Source organism: Oncorhynchus mykiss, chromosome 12 (genome assembly GCF_013265735.2).
Source record: "Oncorhynchus mykiss isolate Arlee chromosome 12, USDA_OmykA_1.1, whole genome shotgun sequence".
Classification (NCBI taxonomy): domain Eukaryota; kingdom Metazoa; phylum Chordata; class Actinopteri; order Salmoniformes; family Salmonidae; genus Oncorhynchus; species Oncorhynchus mykiss.
Genome location: NC_048576.1, coordinates 38,055,509 through 38,069,001, shown reverse-complemented (window position 1 = coordinate 38,069,001; position 13,493 = coordinate 38,055,509). Strand labels below are relative to the sequence as shown.

At 40.5% G+C, this 13,493-nt stretch overlaps 1 protein-coding gene across 1 annotated transcript; it reads left to right on the top strand.

Annotated features, from left to right (window-relative positions):
• Positions 1-6,210: 6,210 nt before the first annotated feature.
• Positions 6,211-11,227, top strand: mis12 (MIS12 kinetochore complex component). Its single transcript, XM_021623682.2, has 2 exons — positions 6,211-6,370; positions 9,366-11,227. Exons 1-2 carry the CDS (start codon positions 6,307-6,309, stop codon positions 10,025-10,027), a joined length of 726 nt encoding a protein of 241 aa, XP_021479357.2. The 5' UTR covers positions 6,211-6,306; the 3' UTR covers positions 10,028-11,227.
• Positions 11,228-13,493: the final 2,266 nt, after the last annotated feature.

Genomic DNA, 13,493 nt, shown 5'->3' with positions numbered 1-13,493 from the left:
TGCATCTCTCACATGGAGAGGCAGACCATTCCATAAAAATTTAGATATATAGGAGAAAGCCCTGCCTCCAGCTGTTTGCTTAGAAATTCTAGGGACAATAAGGAGGCCTGTGTCTTGTGACCGTAGCATACGTCTAGGTATGTAGGGCAAGACCAAATCGGAAAGATAGGTACTGTAGGAGCAAGCCCATGTAATGCTTTGTAGGTTAGCAGTAAAACCATCAAATCAGCCCTTGCCTTAACAGGAAGCCAGTGGCTAGCACTGGAGTAATATGATCAAATTTTGGGGTTCTAGTCAATATTCTAGCAGCCGTGTTTAGCACTATTTTAAGTTTGTTTATTTTGTGCTTTATCTGGGTAGCCGGAAAGTAGACCATAGCTGTAGTCTAATCTAGAAGTGACAAAAGCATGGATACATTTTTCTGCATTATTTTTGGACAGAAAGTTTCAGATTTTTGCATTGTCATGTAGATTGAAAAAAGCTGTCCTTGAAACAGTCTTGATATGTTCGTCAAAAGAGAGATCTGGGTCCAGAGTAACGCCAAGGTCCTTCACAGTTTTATTTGAGATGACTGTACAACCATCAAGATGAATTGTCAGATCCAACTGAAGATCTCTTTGTTTCTTGGGACCTTGAACTAGCATCCACTTCCTTATGTCTGAAACACAGGCTTCCAGGGAGTGCAATTTCGGTACTTCACCATGTTTCATCGAAATGTACAGCTGTGTATCGTCCACATACCAGTGAAAGTTAACATTATGTTTCTGAATGACATCACCAAGAGGTAAAATATATAGTGAAAACAGTAGTGATCCTTAAACGGAACCTCGAGGAAGACCGAAATTTACAGTTGATTTGTCAGAGAACAAACCATCCAGAGAGACAAACTGATATCTTTCCAACAGATAAGATCTAAACCAGGCCAGAACTTGTCCGTGTAGACCAATTTGTGTTTCCAATCTCTCCAAAAGAATGTGGTGATCCGATGCTATCAAAAGCAGCACTAAGGTCTAGGAGCATGAGGACAGATGCAGAGCCTTGGTCTGACGCCATTAAAAGGTAATTTATCACCTTCACGAGTTCAGTCTCAGTGCTATGATGGGGTCTAAAACTAGACTGAAGCGTTTCGTATACATTGTTTGTCTTCAGGAAGGCAGTGAGTTGCTGCGCAACAGCCTTTTCATTTTTTTTAGAGGAATGGGAGATTTGATATAGGCCGATTTAGTTAAAAAATATATTTTCTGGGTCAAGGTTTGGCTTTTTCAAGAGAGGGTTTATTACTGCCACTTTTAGTGAGTTTGGTACACATCCGGTGGATAGGGAGCCATTTTATTATGTTCAACATAGGAGGGCCAAGCACAGGAAGTATCTCTTTCAGTAGTTCAGTTGGAATAGGGTCCAGTATGTAGCTTGAAGGTTTAGAGGCCATGATGTAATGTAAGATCAGAGCCTTTTTTGCTCCATGTGTGGCAGAAGAGATGGGACTCTGAGCCCAAGACATTTATATGCCCTCCAAAAAAAGGTCGGTGGACCAAGAATCAAAGGTCAGATTAGGAGTGAAGAGGTGGTGTTTGCTCGATTGAGCTTAGGACATTGTACATTGAACTCGTCATTACATCTGGTTGGCAAGCATGTGAATGGTTTGTGTCTGGAGTGTATGGTCGATGAAATGGTGGAGCATGTGTTATATTGTTGTAAGTATGGTGAAGAGAGGGAAAGATTGAAGTGGAGGGACAGGGTTTGGAAGCGATTTAGGGAATGGGGATGGTCTATTAGAAGTTAGTAGGGCTCTTTTTTATTTTCTCAGAAGTACTGAGTTAGGTAGGAGGATTTACAAATGGCCGGGGTAGGCCATCATTGTAAAATAAGAATTTGATCGTAACTTAAACTCCCCAGTTAAATAAAGGTAAAAGAATGTAAATACATGTTGTAAACCGTGATTGACCATACACTCCAGCACAGTAGGTGGCGGCATGTACCTTTAACTTTGGTTTGTGGACCGCCATTACATCATAGAAGAATAAGTGCATGTCAGAGCAAAAACCAAGCCATGAGGTCGAAGGAATTGTCTGTAGAACTCCGAGACAGGATTCTTAAATGGAATAAGTTTGGAACCTCCAAGACTCTTCCCGGCAACACTAAGCAATCGGGGGGAGAAGGGCCTTGGTCAGGGAGGTGACTAAGAACCCAATTGTCACACCAATTGCCAGAGCTCCAGAGTTCCTTTGTGGAGATGGGAGATCCTTCCAGAAGGACAACCATCTCTAAAGCACAACAAATCAGGTCTTTATGGTAGAGTGGCCAGACGGAAGCCACTCCTCACCAAAAGGCACCTAAAGGACTCTGACCATGGGAAACAAGATTCTCTGGTCTGATGAAACCAAGATTGAACTCTTTGGCCTGAATGACAAGCTTCATGTCTGGACGAAACCTGGCACCATTCCTACGGTGAAGCATGGCGGTGGCAGCATCATGCTGTGGGAATGTTTTTCAGAGGAAGGTAAGACTAGTCAGTATCGAGGGAAAGATGGACGGAGCAAACCATCAAATGGATCTGCAGAGAAGAATGGAAGAAACTCCCCAAATACAGGTTTGTCAAGCTTGTCGCGTCATACCCAAGAAGACTTGAGGATGTAATCGCTGTCAAAGGTGCTTCAACAAAGTAGTGAATAAAGGGTCTGAATACTTATGTAAATGTGATATTTCTGCTTTTTTATGAATTTGCAATTTTACTATAGGGTATTCTGTGTAGATTGATGAGGGGAAAAAAACATTTAATCAATTTTAGAATAAGGCTGTAACGTAACAAAATGTGGAAAACGTCAAGGAGTATAAATGCTTTCTGAATGCACTGTAATTAGCATTTTCGAATCTGAGAGTAAATATAGGCAAACATATACAGTGGGGGAAAAAGTATTTAGTCAGCCACCAATTGTGCAAGTTCTCCTACTTAAAAAGATGAGAGGCCTGTAATTTTCATCATAGGTACACTTCAACTATGACAGACAAAATTAGTTTAAAAAATCCAGAAAATCACATTGTAGGATTTTTAATTTATTTATTTGCAAATTATGGTGGAAAATAAGTATTTGGTCACCTACAAACAAGCAAGATTTCTGGCTCTCACAGACCTGTAACTTCTTCTTTAAGAGCCTCCTCTGTCCTCCACTCATTACCTGTATTAATGGCACCTGTTTGAACTTGTTATCAGTATAAAAGACACCTGTCCACAACATCAAACAGTCACACTCCAATCTCCACTATGGCCAAGACCAAAGAGCTGTCAAAGGACACCAGAAACAAAATTGTAGACCTGCACCGGGCTGGGAAGACTGAATCTGCAATAGGTAAGCAGCTTGGTTTGAAGAAATCAACTGTGGGAGCAATTATTAGGAAATGGAAGACATACAAGACCACTGATAATCTCCCTCGATCTGGGGCTCCACGCAAGATCTCACCCCGTGGGGTCAAAATGATCACAAGTACGGTGAGCAAAAATCCCAGAACCACACGGGGGGACCTAGTGAATGACCTGCAGAGAGCTGGGATCAAAGTAACAAAGCCTACCATCAGTAACACACTACGCCGCCAGGGACTCAAATCCTGCAGTGCCAGATGTGTCCCCCTGCTTAAGCCAGTACATGTCCAGGCCCGTCTGAAGTTTGCTAGAGAGCATTTGGATAATCCAGAAGAAGATTGGGAGAATGTCATATGGTCAGATGAAACCAAAATATAACTTTTTGGTAAAAACTCAACTCGTCGTGTTTGGAGGACAAAGAATGCTGAGTTGCATCCAAAGAACACCATACCTACTGTGAAGCATGGGGGTGGAAACATCATGCTTTGGGGCTGTTTTTCTGCAAAGGGACCAGGATGACTGATCCGTGTAAAGGAAAGAATGAATGGGGCCATGTATTGTAAGATTTTGAGTGAAAACCTCCTTCCATCAGCAAGGGCATTGAAGATGAAATGTGGCTGGGTCTTTCAGCATGACAATGATCCCAAACACACCGCCCGGGCAACGAAGTTGTGGCTTCGTAAGAAGCATTTCAAGGTCCTGGAGTGGCCTAGCCAGTCTCCAGATCTCAACCACATAGAAAATCTTTGGAGGGAGTTGAAAGTCTGTGTTGCCCAGCAACAGCCCCAAAACATCATTGCTCTAGAGGAGATCTGCATGGAGGAATGGGCCAAAATACCAGCAACAGTGTGTGAAAACCTTGTGAAGACTAACAGAAAACGTTTGACCTCTGTCATTGCCAACAAAAGGTATATAACAAAGTATTGAGATAAACTTTTGTTATTGACCAAATACTTATTTTCCACCATAATTTGCAAATAAATTCATTAAAAATCCTACAATGTGATTTTCTGGATTTGTTTTCTCTCATTTTGTCTGTCATAGTTGAAGTGTACCTATGATGAAAATTACAGGCCTCTCTCATCTTTTTAAGTTGGAGAACTTGCACAATTGGTGGCTGACTAAATACTTTTTTGCCCCACTGTAGATAAAAGTCACCTTGTCCGAGAGATGTACAGTTATCAAAATGTCACGCCAAGGTAAGCCTACACGAAACACAGCCTTTATTTTAAATGTTTCTTAAAATCCCCAATGGGAAAAGGGAATGTTTGAAAAACGAATGGAACCATTTCCCTGTTTGACCTCTAGGTTTTATGGGTATTATGACTCATACTGTGGTACTACACTGAACAAAAATATAAACGCAACATGTAAATCGTTGGTCCCATGTTTCATGAGTTGAATTATAAGATCCCAGAAATGTTCCATACGCAAAAAAGCTTATTTTTCTCAAATTTTGTGCACAAATGTGATTACATCCCTGTTAGTGAACATTTCTCCTTTGCCAAGATAACCCATCCACAAGTCAGGTGTGGCATATCAAGAAGCTGATTAAAGAGCATGATCATTACACAGGTGCACCTTGTACTGGGGACAACTAAAGGCAACTTTAAAATGTACAGTTTTGTCACACAACACAATGCCATAGATGTCTCAAGTTTTGCAATTGGCATGCTGACTGCAGGAATGTCCACCTGAGCTGTTGGCAGAGAATTGAATGTTAATTTCTCTACCATAAGCAGCCTCCAACATCGTTTTAGAGAATTTGGCAGTATGTCCAACTGGCCTTACAACCGCAGACCATGTGTATGGCATCGTGTGAGCAAGCGGGTTGCTAATGTCAACATTGTGAACAGAGTGCCCCATGGTGGGGGTGGGGTTGTTATGGGCAGGCATAACCTACGGACAATGAACGCAATTGCATTTTATAGATTGGCAGTTTGAATGCACAAAAATATCACGAAGCCAATTGTGAAGGCCATTTTTTTAAGGTATCTGTAGCCAAAAGATACATATCTGTATTCCCAGTCATGTGAAATCCATAGATTAGGGCCTAATGAATTATTAGAATTTACTTTTTTCCTCATATGAACTATAACTCAGTAAAATTGTTGAAATTGTTGCATGTTGCGTTTATATTTTTGTTCAGTATATATTGTCACCTCTCTGCATTGATGTGTGGAGAAATGTATTAATCATTTTTCATTCTGTGTGAAACTTTTTTCTGATTTTTTTTTTACAAGTCTGAATATGCCAGATTTCAAACTTCAGTTACCCTTGGGCTACCTGGTATAATCTAGTTAATACTAGTGAGTAGGCCTACTTTTCTACTGATACATAAACACTTTTAGCTACATATTATTTTCTTACGCAACTGTTGGCCGGATTCAGTCTTACCTCTCCTTCATGATTTTCGTCCAATTTTGAAGAGTTAAAAATGTACAGGAAAATGGTTATTTATTTGGTTCTATAGTTCTAGCCTTATTGTTGCGTCATAATGACATGGAGATTTTATAACGATACAATAGTATTAACGTTAGTGATGTCTAGACAAGAGCCATACCTACCTAGCCTTCTATTTAGAAATTCGAAGCTATAAGTATTTTAAAATATCCGTTTTTGTCATTCTAGCTGCCCAATATGCGGTCTCAATTCTCAGTTATAAATGTTACAAAGGCAGCCAAAGAAATGTGGTCTATTTCAAATAGTTACAAAATAAAACTAAAATTGTACTTTAATGCCTTTTAATTGATGGTGTGAAAATGCTGATTTGGTTCGTCGTTGGGCTTCTTGGGTCTCCACAATGGTACTTGTGCCTTGTGGTCCACAAAGCCCGTCTCTTCCTGGTTCATCCACGGAGTTCTAGGTTCAACCAACGATGTGTTTGTTATGTGCTCCGCCAGAAAAGTAGACGGCGATACTGTGCATGCAACATCTTGTAGTACCAGATGACGACTACAGACAAAAAGGGCGCGGGAAATTTGGAAATGGCGGAGTACATAACCAGTGAGGGTAAGGGGCAAAATAATAAGAAAATTATGAATTCTTTACGAATAGACATTCCAGTATATGTAAATAGTTTGTTTGACATGTTCGCCTAAATGGTTGCCTATCCATTAACGCCAATAGTATGTGTTTCGCACTAAAATGCATTCCTCGACGCGTCCGTAGTCATCGCAATAGACTATGTAGCCAGCTAACGTTAACTAATTAGCTACTCCAAAGATATTGGTCATTCATCTGACTACTAGCTTGCCTAGTTGTTTCTTAGGTCAGCAAGGTGTTTCAGAAGTGGCTTGCGTGATTAACTAGTAGATTGTAACGGCCTAATGTGATGTTTCATTAGCCGATACATGTTAGGTAGCTAATGTTTAGCGTAGCACAGGGACTTTTCAATATTTCCTCAATTCCCCACTTGGAAGACAACCAGTGTATTCTAAACGTGTCTAGTTGCAGGCTATTCGTTTGACTTTAGAAAATGCTCCGTAATTATATCAGTGCTCCCACATGAAGTAACTTTAATACAAATGCTAGGCAGGTTTCTATTAACCCAGGTTTATTCGACAAAATAAATGTAATTGCGACGTGTAATGGAAACGGCAGATGGGAGACATTTTCTAAACTAAAGATCGATATCAATTTTTATCTGTTCGACAGAGGGCGAACTTTATTGTGACATGATGATGGAAACGGTGTTTTTGGAATATATTATGGTTGCCGAATCATTTTGAATGTACCCGGGACACGTGATGTCACCTTAACTATTAAAATGCATATGTCTTGCAAAATATATTTTTTAAGCTATAAAATATTGTTCTGATTTTCAAGAATGCCTGAATTGTTTCACCTTGCTTTTCTGGTTGGCTGGCAAGTTTGACCATCAAATTATTGCAGATCTACAGTAATGCAAGTTTTACCATGGTGATATGTTCGCCATGATAATTATAACAGTCTGATGGCCTTGAGATAGAAGCTGCTTTTCAGTCTCTCGTTCCCAGCTTTGATGCACTGGTACTGACCTCTCCTTCTGGATGATTGCGGGGTGAACAGGCAGTGGCTGTTGCGCCTTCTTCACCACGCTGTTTGTGTGGGTGGACCGATTCAGTTTGTCTGTGACGTGTATGCCGAGGAACTTAAAACGTTCCACCTTCTCCACTACTGTCCCGTCGATGTGGTTTGGGGGGTGCTCCCTGTGCTGTTTCCTGAAGTCCACGATAATCTCCTTTGTTTTGTTGATGTTGAGTGTGAGGTTATTTTCCTGACACCACACTCTGAGGGCCCTCACCTCCGCCCTGTCTCATCGTTGTTGGTAATCAAACCTCACTGTAGTGTCTTCTGCAAACTTGATGATTGAGTTGGAGGCGTGCATGGCCATGGCAGTCATGGGTGAACAGGGAGTACAGGAGAGGGCTGAGAACGCACCCTTTTGGGGCCCCAGTGTTGAGGCTCAGCGGGGTGGAGATGTGGTTTCCTACCCTCACCGGGTGTCATTTCAGCTCATGAAACATGGCACCAACTCTTTTCATGTTGCAGTTGTATATTTTTGTTCAGAGTATTAACGCCCATCAGCCAGCTGGAACAGAGTAGTAGTCTGACTAGGTGATACTGTATTTTTAATAGCTATTGCATGACATATTTTGTGAAACAACATAGCTAGCTAGCTAGGTAGTTTTAACTACAGTACAGGAATGTTTGGTCAGTTGATTGTATTTTTATTGCTATAAACCTGAGGTTAACTATAAAAAGTGATTATTGTTGTTATCCAACCAGATCATAATGTCTGAACACTTTTCTATTTATCAGCAACACATTTTACAACCAGGGGAAAGGAGAGAATCAGCCAGTTGTAAATGTTTTGACTGGTTAAATTTGTACAAAGCACATTAGAGCCAAGAGGAACTCACACTGTACAGAACTTGGGCCCTATTTCCAATGTGGTCGTTGAAGGAATAGACAGACCGCAGGATTAACCAATATAAATACAGTTCTCCATCCAGCGTTTGTACTGTCATGAAAAGTCATGGCATTTTAAAATTGTTTTCCAGGCCAAGAAACATTTTGGGAAAATTATAAAATCTGAAAAGTCATGAAAATGAATTTTATAATTTCTTTTAATGTAGTTTTATTTAGGCACATTTTCTAAATATTTGATCAATCAAATAAAAAATAGACATATCAGCCAGGATCAGCATGACACTTTAGTGTCTGTTTGCGCGCATCACTTGCATGTGATGCTCCCGAGTTGTGCAGCGGTCTAAGGCACTGCATCTCAGTGCTAGAGGCGTCACTACAGACACCCTGATTCGAATCCAGGCTGTATCACAACCGGCCGTGATTGGGAGTCCCATAGGGCGGCCCACAATTGGCCCAGCGTCGTCCGGGTTTGGCCGGTGTAGGCCGTCATTGTAAATAAGAATTTGTTCTTAACTGGCTTGCCTAGTTACATTAAAAAATATATAATAGTAATTTATGCATGTGTGCGAGAAGAGTGGGCCTTTGCCCAAGGAGAGAGAGAGAGTCGCACATTGACGTAGCCTATAAAATATTATAGAGAACAGACTAACTAGGTAGCCAATTCAAAAACATATATTGTTCTATAGTTCGCTGTTTAGCTATTATTTGTATGCGTTGTTTTTGTCATGTCCCCCCAAAAATTCCACCGACACTTGCAAATAAGGCCATACAAAGTTGATTTGCTATTTTTGAATGATTTGCTTTTTCCATTAATAATTTAAACTATTTTTGACGAAACGAACGTAAGTAAGTGTAAGTGCCTTGCACAGCGACAGGAAATGGTGCATGGGATCAGAGAGCAGCCTTCCAGTGTCTATCACATTACGCTAACTTTTTTATGTACGTATAAAAAGGAAGCGCCAATTGTTGGTAATGCCACCAACTGTTTGTCATGGAAATTTGGTTAAAAGTCAAGGAAATTTTATCTGTCAAAATATGAATGAACCCTGTGCATCCCAATGTAAAGACAATATTTTGCCTTCTTTTTTTCTAGAGGAGGCAACGTCTTCCTCCTCCCTCGAGCTGTACGAGGCACAGTTCTTTGGTTTCACCCCTCAGACCTGCATGGTGAGAGTATACAGTGCCTTTCAGGACTGCCTGAATGAATTGCTACTTGTCGTAGAAGCAGTGTTCGTGAGAAAACTAAGCGGGACTGAACCAAAGGAAGAGCAACTACATTTAAGGGCAAGAGAATGCACCCAAAAGTTGCAGATATTCCTTCAGGAACGCTTCAAGCGTCTGTCTGGTCGCATGGAAACCGTTTTGGTCAACAACGTCCTCTCAGTCCCGCCAAATGTGTTGCTGCCTGAAGACCAGCCACACAAAAAGTACCCTCAACGTTTAGAGGAGGTTCTTAAGCTGGAGTCTTCCCTGGCAGAGCTGCAACAAGCGTACCAAGTGGAGGTGTGTGCCAGGCAGGCCTTGCTGGCTGAACTGGAGGAGCAAAGAGAGGTCCAAGAGCAGCTGGATGGGATCCTGAGATGGATTGGAGAACTACAGGCAGCATGGATGCAAGAGGGAATGGGCAGCTTTCACAACAGCTTCTGTGTGATGATGCAGTCAGTCAAGAAACTGCAGGCTGTCTTTGGAGAGATCAATAAGAAAAGCAAAAGACTGAATGAGAACTCGTCAGTGGGATGGACCCACATGGTGTAAAATACTTGTTAGTGGTGTTGTGAGATGGGTAGGTTGCAGGTGACTTGGAATAGCACCCTCTGTCAGACAAAAGACAAATAGAATTCTATGCCTTTGGATGTATTAACAATTATACAATTTGTCAGACACAAGTCTTACAAACAAGAATGTGAGCAGTTTTTAAACCTCAATTCATCTTTGGTTTGATATATTTACCTTTTGATGGTTTACTATACATTCTAAATATATATTATCCACAATTTGAGTAGTAAGAGGCTCAAGCAGTTAGTCTTTTTATTTTTATCTCCCAGTCTTAACTCTGGTTCTTTGAAAAGCATTTTTTATTTTTTATAAATGAATGTTAATTAGTGAATGAACTTTGGAGCCATAGTCACCACAAGGGGGAAGCATTGGTTTGTTATTGCCATCTCAAATGTAAATTGACCAAGCAGTGCCATTGTACTGTGTGAATTATTTTTGATTCGTTGCCGTATTATCTTTTTGGCAAAATCATTAAATGTACAACACTTTAATAATTTTGAATGAATAAAAGTGTAATTGTGCAATTGCATCTGATTTAAATCAGGTATAATTTAAATCATTCCAATCCTTTCTCATCATGGTCTCTAAGTCAGATGCAGTCTAGGCTTGTCTGTGATGTCTAATGCTGTATGATGTTGACTGACTGATAAGTAGCTGGTTTGACAGTGGGCTGCTCTGACAGTATGGTCTTGGTGGGAGTCCCAGCAGTGATCATACAGTTGTGTGATGTCCATGGCTGGAACCCCAGGCTCCATATTCACAAAGGGTCTTTCCTGTTAATGGATACCGGGAATGTAATTACAGGCTATGTTTAAAAAATACAATAAAAACACATTTAATTGAATGTTGGCCTACATTTTACCAGCAGAGAGTACATTCAAATAGGTGTAAAGATTTCCCCCCCAAACAAGGCAATATGCACTGGACATCCAACATGTTGTTCTGGTTTCAGTATGTTCAGATGCACATTTACATGCATGCTCACACCCCAATTCTAAATTCATTGTATAATTATTTGAATCATTTGTTAGCCTGTTGTGGTGGATCCAGTCAGGTAACATCAAAGTAGCATAACATGTCTGTGAAGTCAGGTTCAAACCTTTTCATGCTCATAATTAAACATGAGACGTATGTCTGGTTTCTTTTTATTTCTGAAGCCTGGGGATACTTTTATCTCAATCTCTTCATTCAAAGACTCAATCATGGACACTCTTACTGACAGTTGTGACTGCTTTGCGTGATATATTGTTGTGTCTCTACCTTCTTTGTGCTGTTGTCTATGCCCAATAATGTTTGTACCATGTTTTGTGCTGCTACCATGTTTTGTTGCTACCACGCTGTGTTGTCATGTGTTGCTGCCTTGCTATGTTGTTGTCTTAGGTCTCTCTTTATGTAGTGTTGTGTTGTCTCTTGTGATGTGTTTTGTCATCTTTTTAAATTTTTATCTCAGCCCTCGTCCCCACAAAGGCCTTTTGACTTGCCTAGTTAAATAAAGTTAAAATAATACTTTCACATCTTAGTCTACTCTGAATATTAATGTTGTGGTTTATTATGTATAAATGTTCCACAGCCACCTCACAATTCCAAGACGTGTAAAGGCACTAAATATTTATCCGATGCAGTAGATGTGAGTATGCACAATGGAAACTTAGATCTCAAAGAATTGGTACCGTTTGAAAAATGTACAACATTTTTGCCAAATTTCCATACAACTATTGTGAATGTTATGGTACATAGAGTGTATTGTACAGTAGTTTTGCTCTCCCAAAAAGTGACATGTCTTAGATGTAGTGCTGCTGGAGGGCTAGCACTGAGCCTGAGCAGAATAAAAAGGATGAGGAAAGCAGTGAGGGGTCTGAATATGGGGGAGGGGAGGACTGGGTTAGCAGCCCCACCCTCTCGCTCTCTTTCATCTCTCTCTCCCGTTAACGCCAAAGCAGCGGGGGGGCACCCAAACGAGCCCAAGGACGCAGGGTTGGAGCCTCTCATCAGTAGGGTGGAATGGGAAGACTGGACAGGCTGCCTACTGTAAGCCCTTCCTCTCTCTTCAATCCCCTTCTTTCCCATTCCCTCTTTGCATCTCCCTCTCTCCCTACCCTGCCACTGTTGGATTACACTGGGGCTCAAGTCCGCTGATAAATAACTTATCTTTCTTTTTCCACCTTCTCACTCAGCCAGGACACGTTGCTGACAGGGCTGCAGAGTAGCAGCTATCCCTGAGTGGGCCCGAAATGGTGTTTCTGTCAGATAGGGAGCCAGTGAGGCAGGAGGGCAATGTTAATGAAGTTCAATCTGGGATGGGGTGATTAAGAAGGGTGGAGTGGGGGAAGAGAGACCCTATTAGGTTAGTGATAGAGTGAGAGCTCTTTCTCAGTGCAATGGGGGATACAGGGAGAATGCTGATTTGAGTATGTACAGGTTTGCTTGGTGCCCTTACTACTCTTGACCTGCACACAATGAAAAGAGTGACTCTTCCGGGGCGACATTTTAACATCCCAATCTATAGTGCCACTATGATTGGTCTTGAATGTCATGATATGCAAGGAGGGTAGTATGATCAATATTGTGGGTGTAGTCAGAGGTTTCTCTACGGTTGGCTAGGTCTTATGCTGATGTAGCTACAGAAATTAAAGCTTTATTTGCAGTTAAATTGCATAATGTGAATACTGACATAGTGAAGTAACTCAAATGTGATTCAGAGATCAAAATAAGGGAAAACATTTGCCTTGATTTGAGCAGTGGTGTAAACTTAAGTGAAAATACTTTGAAGTACTACTTAATGTTTTTTTGGGGGGTGTCTGTACTTTACTATTTATATTTTTGACAATTGTTACTCCACTACATTCCTAAAGAAATTAATGTACTTTTGACTCCATAAATTTTCCCATGACACCCAAAAGTGCTCATTACATTTTCAGTGCTTAGCAGGAAAATGGTTCAATTCACACACTTACCAAGAGAACATCCCTTAACATCCCTACTGCCTTTGATCTGGCGGCTCACTAAACACAAATGCTTCGTTTGTAAATGATGTTGGAGTGTGCCCCCAGCAATCTGTAAATAAATAAAAAACATTGTGCCATCTGGTTTGCTTAATATAAGGAATTAGAAATGATTTATACTTTTGGTACTTAAGTATATTTAAAACCAAATACTTTTAGACTTTCAATTTTACTTGAGTCATTTTCTATTAAGGTATCTTTACTTTTACTCAAGTATGAAAATTGGGTACTTTTTCCAGCACTGTTCAAGAGCATGTTGAACAATTTACAATTGCGATTACAGAAGGCCTGTAGTGTGAATATGCAAACATTTATATATATATATATTTTTTAATCAGGTAGTTCATATTATTTATGATCTCTTGTCCGTTTCCATTGTGCTTCCATCTATTGGTAAGTCCTTTTAGAAAATGGGATGTTGAGATAAGATCATAAAGCGTATG